Source organism: Equus przewalskii, chromosome 16 (genome assembly GCF_037783145.1).
Source record: "Equus przewalskii isolate Varuska chromosome 16, EquPr2, whole genome shotgun sequence".
NCBI lineage: Eukaryota > Metazoa > Chordata > Mammalia > Perissodactyla > Equidae > Equus > Equus przewalskii.
In genome coordinates this window covers 75,145,606-75,172,651 of record NC_091846.1, presented here as the reverse complement: position 1 = coordinate 75,172,651, position 27,046 = coordinate 75,145,606, and the positions used below count along the sequence as shown (strand labels likewise).

At 36.9% G+C, this 27,046-nt stretch overlaps 1 protein-coding gene and 1 long non-coding RNA gene across 3 annotated transcripts in view; one reads left to right on the top strand and one right to left on the bottom strand.

Moving 5' to 3' along the window:
- NALF1 (NALCN channel auxiliary factor 1) overlaps positions 1-10,966 on the top strand; it is a 613,401-nt gene extending 602,435 nt beyond the window's left edge. Inside the window, exons 3-4 of one of the 2 annotated variants that reach the window (XM_070579264.1) lie at positions 6,982-7,027; positions 8,761-10,966. In XM_070579264.1, coding sequence (XP_070435365.1) covers positions 6,982-7,004 — 23 coding nt within the window. In that variant the 3' untranslated portion in view covers positions 7,005-7,027; positions 8,761-10,966. The remainder of the gene's footprint in view (positions 1-6,981; positions 7,028-8,760) is intronic. The other variant, XM_070579263.1, reaches the window with a different exon arrangement.
- A 6,140-nt stretch (positions 10,967-17,106) lies between these two features.
- Positions 17,107-22,730, bottom strand: LOC139076532 (uncharacterized). The gene is made up of 2 exons (XR_011528256.1): positions 20,665-22,730; positions 17,107-17,659 (listed from the first exon to the last, which is right to left on the bottom strand). It is a non-coding gene; the product is annotated as an uncharacterized lncRNA (long non-coding RNA).
- Positions 22,731-27,046: the final 4,316 nt, after the last annotated feature.

Genomic DNA, 27,046 nt, shown 5'->3' with positions numbered 1-27,046 from the left:
AGTGGTCAGAGAGATTAGACGAATGAGAAAGACTCTATGTGCCATTTTTGCTGGCTTTGAAGATGGAGAAAAGGGCCATGAGCCAAGGAGTGGGGACGAACAGCCTCTAGAAGCTAAGAGCTAGCCAGCCAACAGGATGCAAAGAAATCAGGATCTCAGTCCTATAAGCACAGAGAACCAAATTCCGCAAACAAACTGAATGGATTTAGAAGTGAATTCTTCCCTAGAGGCTCTGGAAAGGAGCTCAGTTCTGCTAACATCTTGATTTTGGCCTTGTGAACACAAAGCAAAGAAACCAGTAACCCTCCTAGACTTCTCACTTACAGAGCTGCCAGTAAATAAATGAGTGATGTTTTAGGCTGCTAAATTTGTGGTAATTTGTTACAACATCAACAGGAAACAAATACAATCAGAATTTTCACCCACAACACCGTACATTAGGACATGATAAAGTAATGCCTCCAAAGTTATTAGAATAAAAAGATTGTGAATCTAGGGTCCTACACCTGGGCAAAGTATCTTTCCAATGGGAGAATGAAGTTTGTTTGTTTAAATTAAATATGTACACTCTTGAAAGTTTACCTTCCACATATCCTATCTGAAAAATTATTTAAAGTTTTACTTTAGTAGAAAAAAGAATAATCCAAGAAAAAGGCCAATATAGATTCTCAATGTTGGTGGTAGATTGAAAATAAATCATAAGATAACACCTGCGTCACAAAAAGTAATGTGTTCATACTAGAACATTGAAAGTGATATAATTATGAAATTGGATGAGTTAGTGACATAAGGATGAAGGTGTAATATTTTTTCCAACTATATAAAAAATAACAGACTACTGGAATCTCAGAAAAAAAATGTGCAAGAGAATCATGAGACAAAGAGAAAACGACCTAAAATTTTCATGATTTTTATGAATTGATGAAGTATAAAAAATGATCATCTATTTTCTGTAATGTTTAAAATATTTTGAATAATATTCCTATAATGAAATGGGATTAAATGACTTTAAGGATTTTTTTTTACTTTCAATTTTCAAAATTAACATACAGAATAAAAATACATAGGAAAATGTAACTGTAGATTTTGAACGGAAGCAACGGCTGGCCAAATTTGGGAATTAATGGGATAGGAGAAAATTATAGTCATATTAATGTACTCAGCTTTCTCAGTTGAGAATAATTAGATATGATTTAAAATCACTACATTAAGAAGTAGATGTATGAATATGTTGTTTAGAGTTGTAAAGGTAATCACTCCCAACATAAAAACAAGCAAACAAAAAAGCAAAACAGAAACCATCAAAAAATTGTATTGGCTTGTGCCATCCCCCAACGACCTCATCTAAACTTGATTAAGCCTCTTAAGACCCTATTTTCAAATAAAGTCACTTTCTGAGGTGCTAGGACTAAGGTCTTTAACATATCTTTTAGGGGGGGACTCAACTCAACCTTTAACACACAGAAAATGAAAAATGGGGTCTAATAAAATATACCTTACATGAAAGAAGGAAAACAGAGTTTAAGAGGCAGAATGAAAGCATGTATTTGAGAAAAGTTACTACAAGGGTAATTTTAGACAGCATCTGTTCTCAATAAAATTCAAGGACATTTAGACCCTTTAAAACAACGGGAAGAGTGAAAAGGGAATTTGGCTGGAAAGCAGGCAAACACAACGTTAGATTTGGATTAAAAAAAGTGAGAAAGAAAATATTAGGGCCAGCCAGGTGGCACAGCAGTAAAGTTCGCATCCTCCCCTTCAGTGGTCCAGGGTTCGCCGGTTCAGATTCCTCGAGCGGACCTACACAGCACTTATCAAGACATGCTGTGGCAGGCATCCCACATATAAAACAGAGGAAGAGGGGCATAGATGTCAACTTAGGGCCAATCTCTCTCATCAAAAAGAGGAGGATTGACAGCTGATGTTAGCTCAGGGCTAATCTTCCTCAAAAAAAAAAAAAAAAATTCCAGGCAACAAAAACAATTTACAGATAGGCAACAACAAAAAAATTGCAGATATGTTATATATGTTTGGTATCAACCATAGAGAGATGGGAATAAGCCAGAGGACAAACTTGAAGAATGCAGGGGCAAAGTTCACGGTGAAGACCAAGAACAAAAATATTGAGGAATGTGATAAATTGAAAACATATGAAATTGAAGAAAGAAATAATAGGAAATATCTTTCTTGAGCTTAGCGGCACTCTTGTTGATAAATTAAAGTGATTCTTCCCATTCTGGCAAAATTAAGGAAATTAGATTAAATCCCAAACATTCTTGACTTTTGAGAATGAAGTAAATATCCTACAAGCTTCAAGGGGGAAAATATGATACTTGACTAGGAATAAAAACACTGAAGTCACATTTCTCTTTCAAAAAGAGTGGACTAACATGCGCGTCTATGTTTGTTATATGGGAATCTTTCTCTAGCATGGCTGGGTGGACCGGCATGGATGAGCAAAACATGCCAAGTAGATTTGCTTCCCCAGGAGTGTGCCATTGGAACCCAGCAATCTCTGTCAGTCTCTGATGGTGTTGAACTGAGAGAGGAAAATGGGGAAGTCATGTATGCCCATAGGCAGGAAAAGGCAGCAAAGCCTTGCCTGCAAGAGAGAGAGAGAAATGAGAGAGGTGTGCAGCAGGAAACAGATTATAGTGCTGTCTCTCCACCCAGATGGAGAGCGCACCCGATTCTGATGGCCCCACAGTCCCGAAGTTCTGTCCTTCATGTTGCCCGGTGTGCTCTCGGCCTTCCGTTTCATGAAATAGGCTTGAATTTTTCTAATATTCCTCCCACCATCTGTTCTTGGTCTTTTGTTTGTTGGTTGGTTGGTTTTCACTTAAATTAGCTCCAGTGGATTTTTCTTAACTGCAACCAAGTAATCCTTGAAAAAAGTAGGTATAAAACAATATACAAATACTATTAATCATTACTGGGAGGTAAGATATAAAATGTTAGTAATTTGACAATAAATGAGTTTAAAACATTGATTGTAGCCAAAAAATGATGCAGGATAAGGAGTTGATGGAAGTAAAATTTTGTTACTTTTATCATTAATGTTCCTAATAATTAGACAAATTTGGTTCAAGTGTGTGTAATTTTTTAAATGATAAGTTCTAGTAGAATAAAGAGCATGCATTTAACAAATTATGGAAACTCTATAACTATATGTATAATATACACGCATATTATATTCATATTACATATATAATCTCACTTGGTAATATATACGCAAAATTGAAAATAAATACTACCAAATCAAGTAAAGAATAACAATGTAAAGTACAATCTCACATACTAAATATAATTTTATATATGAAATCTATGAATTATATGTACACAGTGTATGTGTATGAATGTGCATCTGTATTAATAAAAAAGTTTGGAAAAATGAATTCCAGCAATTTCCTCTTCATTCTTTTTTCATCCTAATAAAGTCAGATTTTGGGTGGTTTTCCCCGTTCTTTTTACTTTACTATTTTCCAAACTTTTGTATTCAGAAAGATATTGTAAAGTATATTACTTACTAGTTCAAATATTTGAAAAATTACTCTCATATAGTCCTGGACTTAAAGATAGCAAAAGATAAATTAGTGAGATAATGAAGGATTATATTTAAATAATATCATGTGTTTATTTTAAGGATTTCCTTAGAATATTTGATTTTCCTGTACTTAGGTAATCTTTATAATGACTGTACCAGAATAATTGTTTTGAGCTATGAAAAATAAAGTTTTTCTGTGAGCGGCTTAAATTAATTGAAAACAGAAAATGAATTTGAAATAAATATTCTTTACAGCTTTTCCTAATAATAAATTCTAATTCTACTACTTATCGCAACTTATAATAGGAATAATTAATATTATGTGAGATTTTACTATCTGCCAGGCACTGTTCTAAACAGTTTCTGTGTGTTAGTCAATCCTCAAAAACATACTCCATGAGGTTGGTACTATAAGATAGAATGATAATTGCTATTATTATTATTATTCAATGTCAAATACCAGGTAATGATTCATTCAATGATTCATTAGAAATTGCAAATAGAACATTTTGTAAGCAAAATGTAACAGAAAAATATTTCATTAACAGAAAATGCTTTTTTCCTTTCCTAACTCCAATCACTTATATGTTTGTGCAATGAGGTTATTGTTTGAGAAATTCTTTATTGTCATTTGGGAATCTGTTCTTACAGTTCTCTCGAATGATAAGGAAGAGTTAACCGGCAAAGGTGGGCTTCCCCAGGAGGCCTGTCTGTGTGCGGTGGTCTATGGGGAAGGACTCTGGGTCCACCTGTGAGGGAGTCCGGGCAGGAGGCTTCCGCAGAGGGGAAATATCTGGAGCTGAGATGGCCCTTCCCAGATGCCCTCATTATTGGAGGCGGCTGCCTAAGGGCAGAGAAACCTTGGGCAAGACTGCTCTCTCCAGCCTCGGGAAGCTTCTGGGGAAACACTGAGGCAGGATCCACCTGCAGGCAGCCTTACTAGCTGGAGGAGCGAGTCAGAGATCAGGGCAGAGCGGAGTGGTGTAGAGAAAAGCACAGTACGGTTTTCTAGGGAGACCCAACAGAAAAGAAATTGTTTTTAGACATAAATCCAAAAGGATAGAAGAATGGATAAGGAGACAATAAACAAAAGAAATTGTTTTTAGACATAAATCCAAAAGGATAGAAGAATGGATGAGGAGACAATAAACAAAACCTTTTATAAACTGTAAAAAAAAATTGGTGCACACCAAAGGATTTATGGAAACCTAGAAAAATGAATGCTAAAGCAGCAGAGAGGAAATCAAGAGTCAGCCAGATCTACATCCAAGACTCTCTCCAGACTCAGGAATTGAGAGCATAAGGTACTTTGGAGGAGGCCTCAAATAAGGAGGACTGGGTGGAAAACTGTCCAAGAAACAGTGAGCGCTCCACAGCCCCTCCCTCCTTCTCCAATCTAGCAATTTCCTCTCCCTCCCCCAGGGATAGTTGTTGGCATATTTCTTTGTGGGAAGGGGACTATTTTTTGGAGATGGTTGGAGAAAGTTGTTGGACTGGGTGACACCAGGAGGAGTTAAGTTAGGGGGACCAAAACAGGGATTAAATGAACGTATGCACACTGAAGACTGAGACACCGCCAGGCACAGCCCCTTCTCCCGTGCAGCTCTCAGAAAACTGGCTGCCAGCCTTTGCCCGACAGATGGACTGGATATTTTCTGGGAAATCTGATCAACCTAAAGGAAGTAATTTTAAGTTTCTCCATCCAAACAGTTCAGACAGGTCATCCTACAGTGCAGCTCACAGCCCATAACCCTCCTTAGGCGCCCAGATTCCAATACTTTTTAATATGCACAGACAATCAAGAATGTGCAGGCTTCCCACGTAAAAAATAAGAGACAAACAAACAAAGAAGAAACAAATGATTTGGAGAAAACAGCGTCTATGCAGAGAGGAAATAAAACACGACAAAGAGAAGTGCTGCAAATATCTCAGAGCGAAAAATGAAGATATTGCAACTACGAAATGAGAACAGTCACTTCAAAAAAACCCATCATTCAGAGGATGTAAAAGAATTCCTGGAAATTAAAATGTGATAGAAAGGAAAGAAAAACTCAATAAAACAAATCCTCCAGAAAGCAAAGCAAAGGGATGAAGTGATATAAAGCAGCAGAGGTGAGATGAGAAAATTAGAGGACGGGTCCAGTGGCCCAACAACTAAATGTGGGCGTGATGCTCAAATAAATCTGAAGGACGAGAATTTATAAACTAGAATTCCACACTCAGCCAGAGAATCAATTAAATATCAGGTAGAATAAACACATTTTTAGGCATACAGCATCTCGGAAATTCACTCCCATGAGCTTTTCTGTATGAAGATACTAGATGTTGTGGTCCAGCAAGATGAGAAAGGATGCATAGGATACAGGAAACAGGAAATGCACAGGAGTGAGGCAGCAAGCATCCCCAAGAGGATGGTTCATTGGGGTTTTCAGGCTGGTAGCTGGGCGACAGGCATAAAAGCAACCAGTCCAGATGGTGAAGGACTCCAGGAGATGTTTCTTTGGGAAGATAAAACTGACAGAACTCCTGATTCCACCGAAACAACTAGCAAAGTATTTGGGGCTGAATTAGTAAGTACGTAGAAAACCATAAGGGAATTATTAGCTCTTGGAAAAACAGAGCAGGACAAGAACAGAAAACTACAGTTTACTGCATGTCTCAATTAAGAACTGTTCTTACAACATCCTAATAAAGGGAACGCTGAGTATTGAACTTACAAGCATGGAAGAGTCGGGGAGGCGGGAGGGGGGCGGGAGAAGGAGAACAATGAGTTTTTTATCGTCTCATGTCCAAGGGGAAAGTCTATAGATGATGATAAAAAATGAAAAATCAAGAAAAGTGGAAAAGATTTCTTACAGAAATGGAGCTGAATACAGAAACAGCTAAAAGAGGTTTAAGTGTTTGCTTCTGAGAAAGAAAAATTGGGGATGGGGCAGGTGGAGGAATTTTGTTTTGTTTTGTAAAATATCCTGTGGAATTATTTGATTGTTAATAGACATGCATGTATAACTCTGAATAAAAACTCTTATTAACGAGAAGGACAAGGAAAAAAGAAGGAGTATTAATTTTGCCAGTCAAAAAGAAGAGTGCATTTACTGGCCTGAATGAACTGCCTTATTCCTTCTGAAATGACTTTAGTTACAAATCAGCAAGATAGCTGCTGAGCACCTTGGGAAGAGCTTCTTGTTCGAGTGACATCGTTGCACATATTCTATTAACATTCTAAAATGTTGACCTAAATGACTTTTAGATTTCTATTCTTATAATATTAACTATAAACTCTCTTCTTTGTAGAATATAATTTTGGAAAACATATACTTCAATAAATGATTAGTCTTCCTGTGAGGTATCTTTTATAAAAAAAAGAAAATATCTTACAGTAAAAATGTCGGAGCTGCAGACCTCATTAATTCAGTTTTTTTTCATATTCTACCTAGGCGAAGGTGAAGTTTACCTTTGAATGCCTAAGAAGAAATGAATATTGTAAGCATCATTATAAGGATATCTTGGTTACTTCTTTCAAAGAAACTGAAGATTGCAGTGTATAATATATTATTTAAGAGATTCTTTTTTATTAAACAAATATATATTGAGTTTGTTCATGTAATAAATGCTTGCTAAGTATCTATTTTGTTCAGGCTTTCTGCTACAAATTGGGAATGCAAAGCTGAAAATATATAGTTCTTGCTTTTAAGTTGACAGGTGAGTAAGGAAGTTGACACGAAAATGAGCAATTGTGATTAAAAGAAAAGATGGTAATTGCTCTATTGAAGAGTTACACAAAATGCAGCAGCAGCCCAGAAGAGTGAGTATAGACAGACTTCACACAGGGAATTTCATGTGAGCTGAACTTGAAGGATAAATGGGAGTTAGGTCTATGAGTTGATAGAGAAAATTCCAGGAAGGAAAAGCTTGGGGTAGTGGTACAGATGTGGGTGAAAGTATCGCATGATCTGGGAAGAGACAGTTATTCAGGATGGCTGGAGCACTGAGGAATGAGTCTGGAGAGGGAGGAAAGTATATTTTAGATTTTATTATTTAGGTAGAGGCAACGAAACACTATTAACAGCTATTGTCATTAACAGTAGCCAAATTTTTCAAGTTATTTCTCTGTGCTAGACACTGAGCCTAGCACTTTATATACAAAATCATATTTAATCCTTACCACTACTCCATCCCTATTTTTAAGTTTTTTCAAGCTTGAAAATAACATAACAAAAAGTGTGTAGAAACTACATTCTAACACTTGTGAGCAAATGTTTCAGTCAAGTAGAAAAAAAGGTACAAAATGGCTTATGCAACTACATAAAACATTATATATAATATAGCAAGATAAAAGGTTGGAAAGATTATAAATAGCCAGTTGTGTTATTCTTTTTACCATGTTGAAAGTTGCCAAAATATCCATTTATCAATTTTAAAATAAGAACAATAGGTATTTTTAGAGGAAGAAGGGATAAAGAGAAAAGATTCTGTGAGGAGAGAAGAAACAGAAAAGAGAATCAGAGAGAGCGAGATAGACAGCTGGTACTGAAAGGCACTGCTAGAGAACAGGGTGGAAGGGGAGAAGACCAAGAACAGAGAGACTCCTCCTGCAGAGGTCCAGACAAAACAGGCTAAAGGCTTCCATTCAGATAGCCATCAATAGAATAGCCAATGGAAGAATAAGAGAAATATGTGGAAACTAAATCAATGCAAGTAGTTATGCCTACTCACCAACAAAGGGAGATATGAGACATGGTGAGGTCTACTAAAGGTAGTGACTTGCAAACACGGTTCCGATAGCTACGATATTATGATTGGTTGGTTATTTCGCTTAGCAGAACTAGTTAATGTTACTTGATGCATGAATTAATCACATTCTTGTTAAAGAAGAAGGATGGTTGAATGTCCTTGGTCACCAAGTTGATCCAGAACCTCAGGTTCTGATTTCGGCCTAATGAAATCTCTTATTCTGTAGTCATCACAACCCAGAACATTCATGGTATGACCACCAGGAATAGAAAAAGAACACATTAAGGAAATTAAAAGTCCTGGTTTGAGAGCATGGTTGACTACTGATTCAAATTGTATTGACTTGACTTTCCTTTACGAAACGTTTAGTTGCTTGTAACAACTTGTGGCTCAGGGTGTTCAAGTAGCAGCCTCACTCTACTATGAGCTCCACCCCCGGGGTCTTCCTGTCCTTTTAATGGTTCACTTTCTTCGTCCTACAGGGCTCTACGAAACCTTTCTAACCAATGATGAACCAGAATGCTGTGATGTCAGGAGAGAGGAGCAATCAAACAACCCATCCAAAGGGACGGTGGAAAAAAGTGGCTCCTGTCACAGGACGTCGCTCACAGTTTCATCAGCAACAAGACTGTGCAACAGCAGACTCAAACTCTGTGTTCTCGTACTGATTCTCTTACATACAGTTCTCACGGCCTCGGCAGCACAGAACACGACGGCGCTGAGCTTCGGCGGCATCAACACGCTGGACGAAGGCTCGACTAACGAGGACTAGCGGGAGGACAAAGCGTCCCGGGGCGCAGCTGGCCCACCATGACGACGCAGCTGCTGTCAGATGCCACAGAGACGGGGTGCCTTTACCCTCCAGTCGCTTCTTGCAAGGCCTTTAGGGTAAAATTTAAAAAGATGGGCCTGAATCCAAACGAGGACACAAACACAGCTTTTTATTGACTAAAAGGCTGTAAAGTGACTTAAATTTCTCACACCATTTTATACACTGTGTTTTAATGTTTGGAGGTTTTATTTGCTTTCCTTTTGATTTGGGTTTACTTGTTTGTTTATTTTTTGCACTTGTTACTACAGGATTTATTTTTGGGGATGGTTTCTCAGAGGTAAACTAAGTCTTTTCACTGTCTCTCTCTCTATATTTCTAGTCATTGTGTGTGTTCATCAGATAGTGCTGTCTCTACGTCCTGTCAGTTTCTATTAGAGGAATGACTGCTATGACCTCACGGTATAGCAAAAAACAACAACAACAAAAAAATCATAAAAGAGAAAAAAGACAAAAAAAAGAAAACAACAGAAAACGAAAACAAAAAAATTCCCTAACTCTCCTCTTCCCTATGGAACCGACGCCCTCCCGGCCCCTCCTCCCCGGCCCTCATCTCTCCCCTCAGCAGACAACATCGCTTGCTTCTGTCTGTGTAGCCACAGTGAATGGGTGTGCACGCTCTGGGGGCCTCTGAGCCGCTGTTGCACAAACCCGCAACGGAGCCAAACGAGGGGGGTCCGTTTTAGCTGAACAAGTGCTCTCCATAATAGATGGAATCAGACAGTTAACACATTTTTATGTTGAAGACAAAATAAAAGCAAAGAAAACTACCATGAACTATGTTGCTCCGGCTCCCATTCCCCCAGGCCCAGTCCTTTCTCGCTGGTCAGGTGGCTTGGAGCGAACGCCCAGCCTCAGGATGTGAAGAGGTAGGAAGTCCTTGCTGGGAGACTGCAGCGGGCTCTCATTGCATTTCAGTTCTGTTGCAGTAATGCAGGAGCACATTTTGGCCACTGTAATGGGAACAAAGAGACTGAGGACACAGATCTGGATTTCTTTTGCCTCCTTTATTGTTGTGGAGATCGTAGAGATGCTCAAACACCTACCCTATACAGGATATATACAGTTTCACCCCAGTAATTCCCCAACATATTGTTTTAAATTATTCCAGGTATAAAATGTATGCAATTCTGTATTATCACAAGAGAAGAACTTCTTTAAAAAAAAAAAAATAGATTAGCCATTTTCATTCAAGTGCAAAAACTTTATCATTCTAACATGCTCTAGATAGTTGAAGAAAAGAGGAGAAATCTGAGCGCTCTGTTTGTATGTTTTCTTTTTGTGGAAACATTTCACCTGCTGAGTGTCTATGAATTTGCTTTCTAAAAAAGGCTTTTATGAGTTTACAGTAGAATCAGTGGAAGGAAGAGTTAATAAGGGCTGTTTTTAAAAAAACAAACAACAAAATGAATAATTAAAAAAAAAATCACTTTACATTCCTTCCTATTCTCTAACTACACTGGGAAGTGCACTTCAGAGATGTTTGTTGTGTAGCTGGGAGATGAAGGAAAACCATAGAAAAGGTCCTCTTAGCGAACAAAATTTAGTTATTAACTTTATAGCTATGAAATTCCCCCAGGCATTCATTTTTGTTCAAACAAACTTTAATCTCTGCATCATACTTAACCCTGCGACATGCGTACAGTATGCATATTTTGTTTTGAATAAAAAAATGTTTTGTTCCAGTCTGTTAAGAATATTCAAAAAATAATAAAGGTATTGCTTAATAAAATTGCTAGAATTGTTTAGCAGTACATGCACAAATATTTTACTAGATTCTTTGTTTTAATAGTGTTTTGTTGAGACTGAAAATCCTAAAATGGTCTGCGCAAATACAAAAAACCACCAAAAATGCAAAATTCTCCAGTTTTTGTTCTTTTTCTAAATTTTTTTCATGCAAACGCAAACACACGTCCACACTTGTCTGTGTGCACACACATGCACCTAGTAGTTTTATGGAAATCCAATGCTATCTTGGGGGGCACAAGCGGGTGGGGAGTGGCTCAGGGGCGCTGAATTGCTGCAATTGTTAAGCACTGGTAGAGATGAGCATTTTTAAAACCTAACTAGTGTGGAGTGTAGATTTCAGCGGAGTGGCGGGGATGAGAGAAGTAGGGGACATTGACTGGAGGGTGGGAGGTGGGTGATGACTCAGGAGGAACAAGGTAGTAGGCGAGCTCTTATTCAACCAACCTCTCAATGACTTTAAGACAGATGTCCAGGAAAAAGTTTGTTACGACCTTTATCGACCTCTGCTGTGCAAAGGCCACTCCACTGTCCGCTTCTTCAATGTTCCTGCTGCTACTGTTCATGCCAGAGGCATTTCCATTCTTTCAGACAATGACACATCAACACGGTTGCAAGTTCCACCCACTCTGACTGGTATGACAAAAAGTTACTATTTCTAGACAATGGGCAAAGTGATGAAAAACAGGATCCCTCAACAAATAGGGTTTCGTTTTCTCTTCGTATCTTTTGCAACTTGTTCAAGCTCTTTTCCAGTCTGAGGGTTGGACGGTTCCACTTGCCCATGGTTCAGCTTTAGTTTGAAGAGGATGGCCGCCAAAAGAGGGAAAACAAAAGCCACCACTACTTTACATGAGAAGTAAGCCCTCCAAAAGACAATTTCACAAATTGGGAGAAACAATGCAGTCTTAGTTGTAAACAGGAAACTGTAATTTAGGTGAGGAAGGGAAGAGGAGTGAGTTCTTTCTCTCCAACAAGTCAACCAGCGTTGGAAAAGTCTGTAATTTTTTCTTGCCATATACATTTATTCTTATTATATGAGAATGATCTCGGTATTTATTATTGTAAGTGTGTAACTACTTCCCTATGATATTTCCACTGACACAGTGAAATAAAGAGCTTTTCCTAGATCAGCTAATGGATCCAGATAGGCAATGACTCCTTTACAAAGCCAGGAATCAGCCAGTGAGAATGCAAATCTCACTATACCCACTGATCCTTTGTAATGGTTTTCGTACTTGGTCAACGTGCTGGATATTGTGCCTGTATTAATTCTGACAGGAAAAATCCGGACCCTGCACCTTGGAAATCATCATCTTGTTCCATTTTTCTTGTAGTGGCTAGCCATTGCATAGTGGATAGTGAATTACAATGTTAAAAGAATTATTTCTGAAAGCAAATTGAAAACCAAGAGAATAATATTTTCCACAAATGTATGGAACAGATTTCCCTAGGTTTATTATTGTCTTTTTTCTGCAATAGAGAAATTCAAGCTTGTGGAATATATCGGTACTGAAAACCAATGTCAAATAATATAAGTGGAATTATGTGCTATTCCTCATTGCACTGACATTTGGTGATAAATTATATTGACTTTCTTTCATTAAAAAGATAGTATTGTTTCCCTCTCCCATAGACAGTAAGTGAAAGTTGTTCTTTTAAGTGACATCGTTACAAAAAAAGGAATTTAGTTTCTTACTGATGAATTGGTACCATTAAGTACTAGAACCCGTAGTCATTAAAATAAAAGAAGATAGGCAGACAGTAAGAGAAAAAGGAAGACAGAAAGAAAGATGGAAAGAAGGAAGGAAGACAAAAATGGGTTTTTATACGAATGAATAAGAATGTATTTTTGCCAGGAAAAAAAAATAAATGAAAGATTTAGTTGGGTTTCAGGTCCATGTGCCAAATATCTGAATTGGCAGGTGACATTTCCTATCTCGACAACATTAAAATATTGATCAGTTTGAGGGTTTTTTTCTATGTAACAATTAAATTTACAGTGTTCTTGCTACTGGAAGCCTTCAGTCAACACAGAAATGAAAGATGCCTCTTGTTTTTACTAGAACTGCAGACATGTATTTGATTATAAACACATGCATATGTATATATAAGGAGAAAGGGTTTTATATCTGTGGCATATCTCTGTGGTGATATACAGATATTTAATATATATGTATATACACTGCTTATAAGCAAAACTTTAAAAATTCTTCAGGCCATTACAACACACACACATAACATTATGATGAATGATTCCTATTACTTTTGCTAAAGTCTAAGCAGCATACTCATTTAAAAACCATACCTACTTTGATGTGGAAAACAGACTCTTAAACTGTCTCCGTCAATGAAGGAATAACTATTTTTAAATGACCAAAATCTTCTCCATCTTCCAGGCATTAATGATGTTTAGAACAAATTGAACATGACATGGTGGTATTGAGCAATAGTGAACAACAAGCCTTTAACTCAGAGGAAGGAAAAAACTGAGTGGAGCATAAAACACTATCTCCACAGCATTTGCAAAAAATATTAAACTGCTTCGAATTCTAGAATTCTCCAAATAGTGATAAAATGTATAGACAATCCTCTCAGCCTTGGAATAAAACTTAAGGCATGAAGCAAAATATGAAATACATTCTTCCTTCTTGAGATACTTCAGGGCTGTGTCTACCTGACATAAAACGTTCAGATTAGAGTTAAACAGTCAGTCACCTGGCTAATTTATCCAAGGTCACACAGGTAAGTAGTATAAAGATGGAATCAGAACGACATCTGATTGCAAATTCCAAACACTGGCTCTGGAGCACAGTGAGATCCCTAGGTCTCAAACATACTTTGGGAACATCATTTATTTTCTCTAAATTCTAAGATACTTATAAAATCATTAAGTTCAGAGACTATTAAAAGAGCTATCCAATGTCATAGGACATGTTTGCCCACAATTTCATCTGGCTCCACTCCTTTGCTGTTCTTCTAGCTGATATTTTGGAAGGAAAGGAGAAGGGGTGAGGCAGGAACATATTGATGAAACACCTAGCTAAGAAGTGGTGGTATTATAGGTTTTCAAATTTCTTTTTCACTGTAGCTAAGAGGCACAAGATCTTAGGGGCAAAGCCATGGTTTGAGTACCAGCTGTGACACCTCTTATGTGGCCCAGGGAAGCCAATGATATATTTGAACGTGATATCTCATGAAGGGAAAACACTTCTTGGGACAAACTTGAGGCTTTAATGAGATAAATAATATCGATGTGCCTAGACACAATGGGTGCTCAGGAACAGTTACTTGTGATCATTACTAATTCACAGGGTGAAACTATCTGCTTGCTTATGGGGCCTGCTCCTGCAGTCTTTCAGAGAGGCTGGATTGCATTGGGTTATCTCGTAATAACATATTTTTAGAAACACTTCGCATCTTTAATCTAGCAAACTGACCATCGAAGAACTTTCAACACAGTTTGAAAAGGCTTACATATATTACAGAATTAAAGTGAGCACTAAGGATTTTGAATGCAGACAGGATTTGTTTCCTTATATGTCTCTGCCCGAAAAAACACTGACGAAAAGCAAAAGTTAAAGAAGTCCATACAAATTGAGAGCTGCTTCCATATACAAGTGTGACTCGATCTAAAGTGGTCGTGGACATGATGATGCAAACTCAAAGTGGTTTCTAAAATACTCATGGATTTAAAAAAATAACTGTAAATCTTTAACGCCTCTGGATTTCGTAAACTAAAACACGCTAGTAAATTTAAACTTATTCAGCATGAATATGTCTAAACTGAATTCATATCTCTTCTGTCTTCAATTAATACTGTCATTTCCATGGAATGAAATCACAGTGAAAAACATTAGGAAGCCTGAGAAGTTTGTGATAAAGTCTAAGTAAATGGATTAAGCAGGACTCTGATTAACCTTATTTCACTAACTCTTCTCTCTCTTCCCATTCCATCCACCTCTCGCCCATCTCATGGTATTTTAATGTATTTGCATATATTTTACCCACTCCATATTTCTGAGTATAACATCTTCAAATGCTTTCAATTTACAACCTTAGTTAAAAGCCACCCTTTGGACATTGATCTACAGATCTAGGCTGCTGATCTGTGGCTATCGAGAGTGACTGTCTCTCCTAAAATCTCCAGCCCACTGCAGCAGGGGCTGCTTCAAGATTCCCGCCGTCTGAGTGCAAGCCAACCAGAAGGCCGTTTGTTCTGAAAAGCAAATTTCAACTCCTGTTCATTTCTCATTGACTATTTCACTGCAAAATAGATAATATAATGGAAGTGAAATTAAAGCAAAAGTTAAAGTTCTATGTGGATGTTAGAAAAAGTCTGAAATGAAGATTTTCTCCTTTTACTTATTCTCTATACTCTTCTCCTTTTCCTCTACATGACTTTTATTTCCATATCATGATAACCATGCTAATGTTTGCTTATCAAACATTGCTTATGAAACAATGTATCATATTTCCATTTTTCTTAGACTTGTTGATGGTGTGATATATTGAAAATAGAGTCAACTATATAAATACACATATATTATTGTTAAATTCTTTTTCTGAATTCACTCAAATACAATTTTCAAAAAATCTTTTTGTTTTTTAAAGATTGGCACCTGGACTAACAACTATTGCCAATGTTTTTTTTTTTTTTTTCTGCTTTATCTCCCCAAACCCCCCCGGTACACGGTTGTATATCTTAGTTGCAGGTCTCTCTAGTTGTGGGATGTGGGACGCCACCTCAACGCGGCCTAACGAGTGGTGCCATGTCCGCGCCCAGGATCCGAACCCTGGGCCTCCGCAGTAGAGCACATGAACTCAACCACTCGGCCACGGAGCCAGCCCCTAAAAAAATATTTTTAAAGATTGGAGCCTGAGCTATCTGTTGCCAATCTTTTTTTTTCCCTCTTCTCCCCAAAACCCCCAGTACATATTCCAACTGTGAGTCCCTCTGGTTGTGCGTTTGTGGGATGCTGCCTCAGCATGGCCTGATGAGTGGTGCCATGTCTGCACCCAGGATTCAAACCTACAAAACCCTGGGCAGCTGAAGTGCAGCTCACGAACTTAACCACTCGGCCACAGAGTTGGCCCCCAAATACAATTTTTAAATGAATAGAACAAAAGTACTAATACCACTCAATTCTGAGAGACTAAGAATGATGTGAAAACAAATAAGTTTCACTCCACCATTATGTAGTACGCTAGGAGCTAGAGAAAGCCTTTATTTCTTAAATTGCAAATTTTAAAATCATCAAAATTTTAAATATTAAAAATACTAAGTAGGGGGCCAGCCTGGTGGTGTAGTGGTTAAATTCCCGTGCTCCACTTCAGTGGCCCAGGGTTTGCAGGTTTGGATCCTGGGTGTGGACTTCCCAACTGCTTGTCAAGCCATACTGTGGCAGTGTCCCACATGCAAAATAGAGGAAAATTGGCACAGATGTTAGCTCAGGACCAATCTTCCTCACCAAAAAAAAAAAAAAAAAACCCACAAAAAACTAAACTAAATATATATGGAAGCCACCTCTCAGGTTTGTTTATGCCTTGTTTCTTTGGTTGGCTAGATTACAAATGAATAACTTGCTTATGTTAGTTTCTCTCACTATCCTTACGTAACTGACCCAACTGACTTCCCTCCAAGTAGAATTGGCCAAACTTCTTTATGCAAATATGTAGATTAGATTGGATCATTTTGCTGATTGAGCCTCAAAAACAATTGTCTAGTTAAATATAAAGGTTTCAGTGCTTTGCTTAACTTATTTCTCTCTTTTGTGTCTTATCTTTCTTTTTTATTCTTGGAGATATCTATATATAGTATGAAACAATGGAGCAACACAGTTGAGGTAATAATTTCTGCTGACTTTATCAATCTGTCAAGAAGGCCAGTGGATCCCTGCTACGATTGAAGGCAACTGAAATGTCTTGCATTGGTCCTGCCCCAGTCTTGGCTCCTCGGCTCAGCATCCACCTGCACGATGGCTCTAGATGAGCCATGTGATGAATTAGCCATATAATCATGGCTCTTGCTAAGGCACCTGCCAACGATTTCACTACTTAGAAACCCCAGAAATAATATTTATATCTATTTTTTCCTTCCCCTTAATCTAAAGGGCATGCAAATGTTATCAGTAAATGAAATCTAATGGGACCAAAGCTAGTTTCTAAGGCTTTAAACAGAGATTCAGTTTTGATGACAATCTTGGTGAAACATTTGCTACAGCTCTACACAAAAGCCAAGTGAGTCAAAGTGTTTTGATTTAATGGAATTTTCTTTTTCTGAAATGTGGTACAGTGAAGTAAGGTTTTTAAATATGCAAAACATACAGTATGATGAATAGATAAATAAAACATAAGTAAAACATTCTGAGGTATTTTTACAATAATTAGAGTCTAAACTTTGGTAGTTTTCTTTTTCTTGTAGCTTTCTTTTCCCCTTAAGACAACAGAAATTTTTATCTAATTCATGTGGATTTTCAGAAGCTGTCTTTTTATAGCTTTCTAGATCTCTTCATAGTTCATATGGAATTTTGCAGAGTCATACTTATGTTCAGTAAAACACTTGAAATTAAGATCCTTCAACTCATCTGTTAGGCCCAATATGTATTAAAGAAAAAACTCCTGTTTTCCAAGTAGTTTAATGACCTGCATATATTCTGATCTGCTTTCCCTCTGCCTCCTCCTTCCTCATTTCTTTAGCTCTCTCTCCTTCTCTCTCTCTCTCTCTCTCCTTCAGGATCATTTGAAATGAGCTCTCCTAGTGTCAGCGCTGTCATTGTTGAACCATGAAGACTGCTCTAGGATTCCTAGAATTGAAAAGAGAATTAAGTGATTCTATCAGAAAAAATAATATTAAAAGATCTGAAATATATTAAATATTTTATTACTAGAAAAAGCTTAGTTGAGAAACCAAGACCCTTTCATTTTCCAGTGACAACTTTGATGCACTAATTTATTATAACGACTCACAAAGAAATATCCTTTTCAAAATGACTTAGGGAAACTGTCAGAGAATGTTAAAAGTATTAAAATAATACCCTGGTAGGAATAAATTTAAAGATGCAAACAATGACTTTGACTTTTTCAGGGTTAGAGGTTTGAATTTACATATATTATAATAAAATATGGAAAATTTACTTTCAAAATTTGATTTTGGGAAAAAAGTAATGTGTTTTAACTGATATGGAAATTTAACCTCCACAGAAATCCAATTTTATTGCATGTTTATTCTCAAAGAATTCTTGAGAAGAGAAGCTTTTGTCTTTATATTTTTTTGGAGAACTAACATCTGAATAAGACGCTAACCCTCTTTATCAACACCCACAACACCCCACAATGCCACTGATTTTGTATTTATCTGAACACTTTGCAAACTATACCATTGTGCTTTAAACATGCAGATGTATTTTGAAAGACCTAAGGATAAAGAAAATATATTAAGCAGTTTTTTCTTTTAAGAATAATCTACCCAGAACTTTATACCCTTGTGCAATGATAAATAACTGCTAAATCCTGCAAAATATTTGCTTACTGGATCAAATCAGCATGTGATTTCATTCACAGAAACAGATAAACACATGTTTTCCTTCCTTTCCCTGTGAACTTGACCCATCAATCTATTTCTCCCTCAAGCTTTTCTCAAAGGTGAGTATAAAGGGGAAATTTATTTTTTGTGACATTAGGGGAAAAATGATGAAGCTTGGGTACAATGTTATCTATATCCCTGCCCCAAAGCTCCTGGTACACTCAGCACTCATCATCTGAGAAGGAAGCATTCCGTCTCCCAGACAGTACGCAGCCCCTGCTGGCTGAAGCTCTTCCTCTGGAGACGCTGGAGACCCCATCCAGAAGCTGCAATCAAGTTCAAAGGAGAAGCAGAGGTGTGGGAGCAGGATGCCGTTTCTTTTTGAAATCACCTGATGAACACCAATAAAATTCTGGATAATAAAAATGTGTCTTATTGTATTCAAAGGTAGCATTATAAAGATTTCTTTTCTTCTTTTTTATTTTATTGAAGTTTCCAGAAAGGGAAAAAAAAACCTGAAGATTAAAATCAATACCTAATGTTTTTCATTTTGCAAAGAGTATGCATATCTTACATTTCCATTTAATAGTTTATATAAAACAAAAACATAAACTGCCTACATTCCTGACTTTTGTTCATTTATTGGAAAACGTACAGGGAAGCCCCCACATCACTGGGACTAGGCTAGACTTTGGAGAAACAGATACAATAGAAGCATCTTTGGTCTTCCAGGAGTTCGTGGAGTAGAGTGGGAGGCAGACAATGGTAATGCAGAGAGGTATGTCCGGAGCACGGCGAACTTGAGTACTCTGGAAGCATTTAACTCTGATTGGCAGAAGTTAAAGAAATTTTGCAGATAATGTGACATTATAATAATCAAATAGGAGTTCAGCAAGCAAGGGATAGACAGAAATTGTGGCCATGTGCGGAGACACAGAAACCCAAGCGACTCGGGTGCGGTGCTGCACAGAGGAACCAGGGAGAGCATCACCGGTGGAGACGAGAGGCTGCTCTCATCACCCAGCTTAGACGTTTGGGTTTGACCCTCAAGGTAAGAGCAAACCATTAGAAAAAATGTTTAAAAAATACTACATAATGAACTTTGTACATTTAAAAGTGCTTCACTTGGTTGCAGTATAGGTCATAGATGGGGGGAGGTAAGACACTGCAGTGCCAGAAATAATCAGTATGAACTAATGTGGCAGCAAAGGAGACAGAGAAAAGGGGTGAATTTGAGAAATATTAGGATGTCTAATTAATAGGCCTTGATAATTTTCTGAATATGAGTAATAAAGACAAGTGAAAAGCAAAAAAAAAAAAAAAGATTTAAAAAGGAATCTCCATTTTCCTCTTTGGCCACTCATCAAGTAAAGAATTCATAAGAAGAACTGATTTGGGCCCATGGGCAACCGGTGCACGTTTAGAAGCGTTAGAAGGCATCCTGGGGGAGCCGCCTCACGGCTGCATGATAGATCTTTTAGTTACGATAACGCTAGCTGTGCTAAAAGGTGGGCAACGAAAGCAGACCGCTTAGCAATACAGACATATGCTTTTCGCTCCCTTAACATCCAGGGGGCTCCTCTCCTACAGTTAATTCTAAGGCCCGAGCTTTTCGTCTTCTCCTTCCGCCACGTCCTAGGCCTCGTCTGTGTCTATATCCACCCAGGTGAAGGGGACGGTGTGGGAAAGGTGCATCCACTTTCCAAACATGACAATGATTAAAGCTTTGAAAAATAAGACCTCTGGGGGGAAATGAGTAATGTCGGGCAGATTGGTTAGAAGGACAAAGAGGGCTAAAGGGAGACATCACATTTTCTTTAAGCATCTGTCAGGGTCAGGCACTTTTCATAACTCATTTCTGGTTCTCACAACAAACTTGCTAAAAAGCTGTTTTTAATCCTAAATCTTTGAAGGAGGCACAAGTCTCAGAGAGAGTGTGGAAACAGGTCAAGGTCACACAAGTCATGAACACCTGTGCTTGGGCTCGCTGTGATTTTTCTAATGCCCGGCCCTTCTGCTTCCCCTTCCAGAGCACCTAACATAATCCTGCTCCCCTTAATCCGGAAAGAGTCCAGAATAAATGAAATTATTTAAAATTTAATTTTAGCCTTGAATAATAAAATGAAATCTCTCTTTTCCTCCCCTTTTTTTCCAAACCATTTGAGAATAAGCTGCCAACATGAAGCCTCTTCACCTCTGAATATGTTGTGTGCATTTTCTGTGAATAAAAACATTTTCCTTTATAACTACAATTTTCAAAATCAGGAAGCTAATAATGATGCTTACTACCATCTAATCCTCGGATGCTGTTCAAGTTTCACTCATCGTCCCAGTAGTGACCTATAGAGTAAAAGAATCTAATCCAGAATCCCATGCTGTATTGTGCTGTCACATAGCTTTTGTCTATTTCATTCTGAAATAACCCTAGTCATAGTTCATCAGTGTGTCCCTATCCTTTCATGACTTTGACACTTCTGAAAGTTATAGGCCACTTATTTTTTCAGAAAGCCCTCTGATTTGGGTTTGACTGATCATTCCACATTATTAGACTGAGGTTATTTGTCTTTGGATGGAATATCAGAAAAGTTCATCCTATCATATAAAACATGATTTCAATCTGTCCCGTTAATGATGATCATCACTTTGACTACACGATTAAAGTTGTGACCCCATGCCTGGGTATATAATAGTAAAACACAAAGATAAATAGAAAATCCAAATTAAGAGAAAAGTCTTGAAAGTAGCCAGAGCAAGACAACACATTAGACACAGGGAATAACCATGCAAAGGACTGTCAACACTTCAACAGGAACTATGGGGACCAGAACATCTTTACAATTGTAAAAGAAATAATTAAATGTCCATCTGAAATTCTACGATCAGTGAAAATATCCTTCAAGAATTGAGGTAAAGCAAAAGCATCTTCAGGTAAAGTCAAACTAAGATAATTTATAAAAAACAAACCTGCACTATAAAAAATGTTAAAAGAGGTTTTTCAGACTGAATAAAAATGGTACCAGAGGGAAATTGGGTCATCAGAAATGAATGAGGAGCGTTGGAAAAGATAAATATATGGGTAAAGATAAAAGATGTTTTTTTCTTAAATTTTTTAAAATAAATATTACTGTTGAAAACAAAAAGTATAACATTGCATCAGGGGATTTATAATGTTATTAGGTGTAATACATAAGACAACAGTATCAGGACAACAGATGTGGTGGTGACGGGAGAAATGGATTCATACTGTTTCACCATTTCTATATTTTTTATATATTGGTACAATATTAACCTTATGTACTGTAAAAAGATAAAGATATATATTGTAAAACTGAGAGCAAATACTAAAAAAAAATAAAGAAAAATACAGAGAGATATAGCTAAGAAGACAATATGAATTAAAGTGCAATTTTAAAAGTATAGAATCCAGAGAGGGTCAAAGAATCCAAAAGAAGACAGAAGAGAAAGACGAAAGGAACAAAACAGAGGGGCAAACAGAAAACAAATAATAAGATATTAGACCTAAATCCAACCATATCAATAATTACATTAAATGTTAATAAATATTCCAATTAAAAGGCAGAGATTGTCAGAATGGGTACAGCAATAAGTCCCAACTACACACTGTCTACAAAAGAGACACTTTAAATATCAAAACATAGGTTGAAAGCAAATTGATTTAAAAAATAATATACTATGCAAACAGTAAGGATAAGAAAGCTGAAATTGCTATATCAGGTACAACAGACTTTAAGAACACAGTATTACCAAAGTTAAAAAGAGAGTTTTCATAATAAAATAGACATAGCATAATGATGAAGACATAACATAATGATACTACATAGCAATTATAAATGTAATTGTACATAATGAGACATTCAAAATTGATGAAGCAAAAATGGACAGAACTAAAGTGAGAAATTCCACAAAAAGAGTAGAAGACTAACACTCCTCTTTCAGGAATTGACATAACTGAACAAAAACCAGCAAAGATCTAAAAGATCTGAAAAACACTAACAACTGCCTAGTCCTAACTGATATTGATAGACCAGTGGCAGAGTACACGGATCTGAAAAACACTAACAACTGCCTAGTCCTGACTGATATTGATAGACCAGTGGCAGAGTACACGGATCTGAAAAACACTAGCAACTGCCTAGTCCTGACTGATATTGATAGACCGGTGGCAGAGTACATGTTCTTTTCAAGTGCTGATGGTATAATATAAACAATAGAATAAATGCTAATATAAACAAGAGAATATATGTAGGGCCATAAAACTGTCCTTAGAAATTTTACAGGATTAAAGTAATACAGAATATATTATGTGACCACAAGTGAATTAAATTTAAAAATCAATAACAATAACTAGAAAAACTCATATATTTGGAAATTATTTGAAAAAATATTTGAAAATTAAAAACACATTCAAAAAAATCACAAAGGAAATTAGAAAATATTTGAATTGATGATAATGAAAATACAATATATCAAAATTTGTAAGATACAGCTAAAGCAGTATTCAGACGTATATATAGCTTCAAACCCTTATATCAGACAATAAGAAAAGTTTAGTATCAATATTCTAAGGTTCTACTGCGAGACGGTAGAAAAAGAAGGACAAAGTATACTCAAAGTATGTAGAAGGAAGGAAATAACAAAAATAAGAGTAGTTATTGCTATGGAATAAATGTTTGTGTTGTTCAAAATTCATATGTTGAAGTCCTAATCCCCCAATGTGATGACATTTGGAGATGGAGCCTTTGAAAGGGAATTAGGTTGTGAAAGCAGAACCTTTGTGATGGGATTAGTGCCTTTAGAGGAAAGACATGCCACGCAAGAGATGCTCTCTCTTCCTGCCATGGGAGGAATCAGCAAGAAGGTGGGCATCTGCGACCTAGAAAGGGGGCCTTCACCAGACCTTGAATCTGCTGGCACCTTTATCAGCTGTCAGAACTGTAAGAAATAAATGTTTAGTGTTTAAGCCACTCATTCTATAGCTATTTGTTGTAACAGCCCAAACTGATTAAGACAGAAATAAACAAAACTGTAAAATAAAAATAGAGAAAAGTAACAAAGTCAAAGCCTTGCTCTTTGAAGTGATCAACAACATTGACAACACCCTGGTTAGACTCATCTAGAAAAAGAGAGAACACAAATTGCCAATATAAGAAATAACTAATGGGTTATTACTACAGATGCTACAGATATTAAAAGGATACTCTGATAATATTACAACTTTTTGCCAACAAGCTTGCTAAAATTAAAAAGAAAAAATTCCCCAAAGATCTTGCGAACTACAAAAGCTCACTCAAGAAGGAACGGACAACTCAAATAGTGCTCTATCTATTAAAGAAAATTGAATTCACAATCCAAACCTTCCCACACAGGAAACTCCAGTACAAAATGGCTTCATTGGTGAATCTTTCAAACATTTAAGAGAAAAATAACATCAATCCTGTACAAACTCTTTCAGAAATGTGATAGGAGGGAACATTGCCCAACTCATTTCATGGGGCCAGCATTACCCTCCCATCAAAACCATTTGACTTTATAAGAAAAAGTAAAACTACAAGGACTGTGTCGCTCACGAACATGGCTGCAAAATCTGTGGGCCCTGTCAGTCAGAACAGTTGATTACTTTGTAGCAGTTCAATACACAATTTTCGGCTCTGTTCTTTTGTAAGGTATAACAAGTAGATATCAACAAATTTAAGGGAGTTTAATCTTTTCTATTTGTCTGAATTGATTTTTTAATCAAAATTTGAAGTTCTGTGGACATAATCAATACAAGTATGCAATGTATAAACTTAGTTATGTTCCCATGGGATTTTGTGTGTTGAGATAGCAGAAAATGAAATAAAAATTACAAGCACAGGGTCAGCCCAGGGGCGTAGTGGTTAAGTTTGCATGCTCTGCTTTGGTTCACAGGCTTGGATCCCAGGCACAGACCTGCACACTACTCGTCAAGCCATGCTGTGTCAGTGTCCCTCATACAAAGTAGAGGAAGATTGGGACAGATCCTAGCTTAGGAACAATCTTTCTCAAGCAAAAAGAAGATTGGCAATGGATATTAGCTCAGGGACAATCTTCCTCTACAAAAAGAAAGATTACAAGTGCTTTTGCCATATTAATGAAAACCATATTCACTCTAAAAGCCTCAATCACATCAAAAATAAAAATAATGAGCAGTCATCCCAAAATGCCTTTTTAAATTACACCTGGATGAAAATGGCTGCATAGGTCAATATTGATCAATATTTCCTTATATGGGCAACTCAAAAAAAGATCAAATAAACCAAAAAGAATTATGTGGAATGGTCACTAACATACATATATTTAAATGTGGGTATACATGTACTTTTTATGTTTAATGAGTAAAGTAGCCTGATTAAGTTAAATATGTATAGAGAGTATTTAAGTATTTATGTATATTGCTTTTTCACTTCCTGTGTGATTTCATAAGATTATAAGACAGACTTTCTAGCCTTATGGACCAATTTATGTGGTTTCTTCGATAAATAGTAATACTAATTATGAACACAATATATATATTATATATATATCAAGGATATGTGTATAGGAATTTATTTGTCTATATATAAATTTTCTAGACTATAACTTCCTAAAGAAGCAAATTAATCTGAAATTATTTGAATGAAAGACTTCACTGACTCTTGAACAAGAGGGTTAACATTTTCATTTATTTTAACACTTTTCAAAGGAAAATAATATGCACTGGGTTAATTTTTAATTCGGTTTGGTAAGAATTATAATTGCTTCTCCCTTTTTTATCCTAGATTTTGGCGCTTGTCAGTCTTTTGTTGTGTATTATAGTGATGGAGTTATATAGCCATACTCCCAGGAGAGCTAACACGATATTTTGAAGTAGTAGGAGCTCGATAAATTGTTTTTTATTATTGCAAGAAAAGTGTCTTTACAGTAGGTTGAGCAATTAAGAGAGCTGCCCAGAAGGCGGTGCTGTGTGGTCCCCAACGGTGCGCTCAGCTCATACTTCAAAGAGGAGACAATAACTGAACGATTTAATTCCACAATTTTGATTGTTTTTAATTTCAAGGGGGGAATCCTCTCCACTCCCGCCGCCTACAAGGAATTTCTCACATCAATAGACATGTTGTAGTTTCCAAGGGCTGCCGAAACAAAGTGCCACAAACTGAATGGTTTATAACAACAGAAATTTATTCTCTCACAGTTCAGGAGGCTAGAAGTCTAAAATCAAGGTGTGAGCAGAGCCCAGCTCCCTCTGAAACCTCAAAGGGAAAGTCCTTCTGGCCTCTTCCAGCTTCTAGTGGCCCCAGGGGTTCCTTGGCTGGTGGCAGCATGACTCCCATCTCTGTCTCTGTCTTCACATGGCCATCTTCCTTCCTTGTGTCTCTGTGTCTTCACTTGGTGGTCTCCTCTCTGGGTCTCTCCTCTACTTGTAAAGACACCAGTCATATTGGATTGGGACCCACTTAATGACTCCATCTTAACCTGAGTACATCTGAAAAGACCAGATTGCCAAATAAGGTCACATTCACACGAACTAGGGGTTGGGATTTCAACGTATTTCTTTTTTCTTCGGGGAGGGGGGGCAAAATTCAGCACATAAAAAATAATATTATTTTGCCTGCAGTATCAATGCTGATCACTATTAATATTGGATCAAGCACTGAGTGTTAATTTTCTAACAAAAAAGTTTAGATTTTCCCTATTTTCCTCCTCATTCTCCAGTGCAAATTTGTACATTATCTGATTGGTCTCTGAGACCTAACCTCTAGACCTAACTATAACTTTGTTGAATTTAACATGGAGTACTTTTCATATATGGGAACAGCATCTACAAACTAGCTCTCATTAGCAACATAATTTAATACTATTTTGGCAAGTTAATTAGTCAAATCAACAAGATTTGTGTCCAAGGAAGAATCATAATTCCCTCAGATATCTTTGTTTTGTCAAGCCAAAATGATGTAGCAACCTCCTGACTAGATTTCACATGACAACAGGTCTTTCTGGAATCTTAATCCCCCGTTCTGATTCATCATCTAAACATGAATTGACTTTCTGAGGATCATTATTTGGGTCCCAGTTCTTTTCTCCATGCTCAGGTTGATTCTTAAAGTTTTTCTTCCTGGATACTCAGTATCCTGATTTTTTTTCTTTCTAGGTTTATATCTTAGACTTTTCTTGAAGCTTTTCACCATCACTAGGTTTAATAATACCTCATATAACAAAGAAAAGTGCCCCTGTGGCTCCTCTTCATGAATAATGCCTCTAGGTGTTTCCTGACTTTAGTACTATTGACATTCTGGGGTCAATAATTTTCTGTTGTGGGGACTCTTCTGTGCCTTGTAGAATGTTTAGCAACATCTCTAGCCTCAGCCCACTAGATACCAGTAGTACTCTCTCGTTGTGTTGTGACAATAAAAAACATTTTCAGATATTGCCCTGAGGGGCAAATATCCCCTGAGTGACAAAAACATCTCTTTTTGAGAGCTCCTGCCCTTGACTAGATTATGACCCCATGAAAGGAAACTGAATGGGCTCTCACTTATAGAGAAATGCCAAAAATGTTGGAAATAATGTTATTGCTCTCGATGTCTTTCTCTATTTTTCCAAGAAAGAATTTTAAAAAATATATGTAGTCAATCCTTTGGCATCATTTATT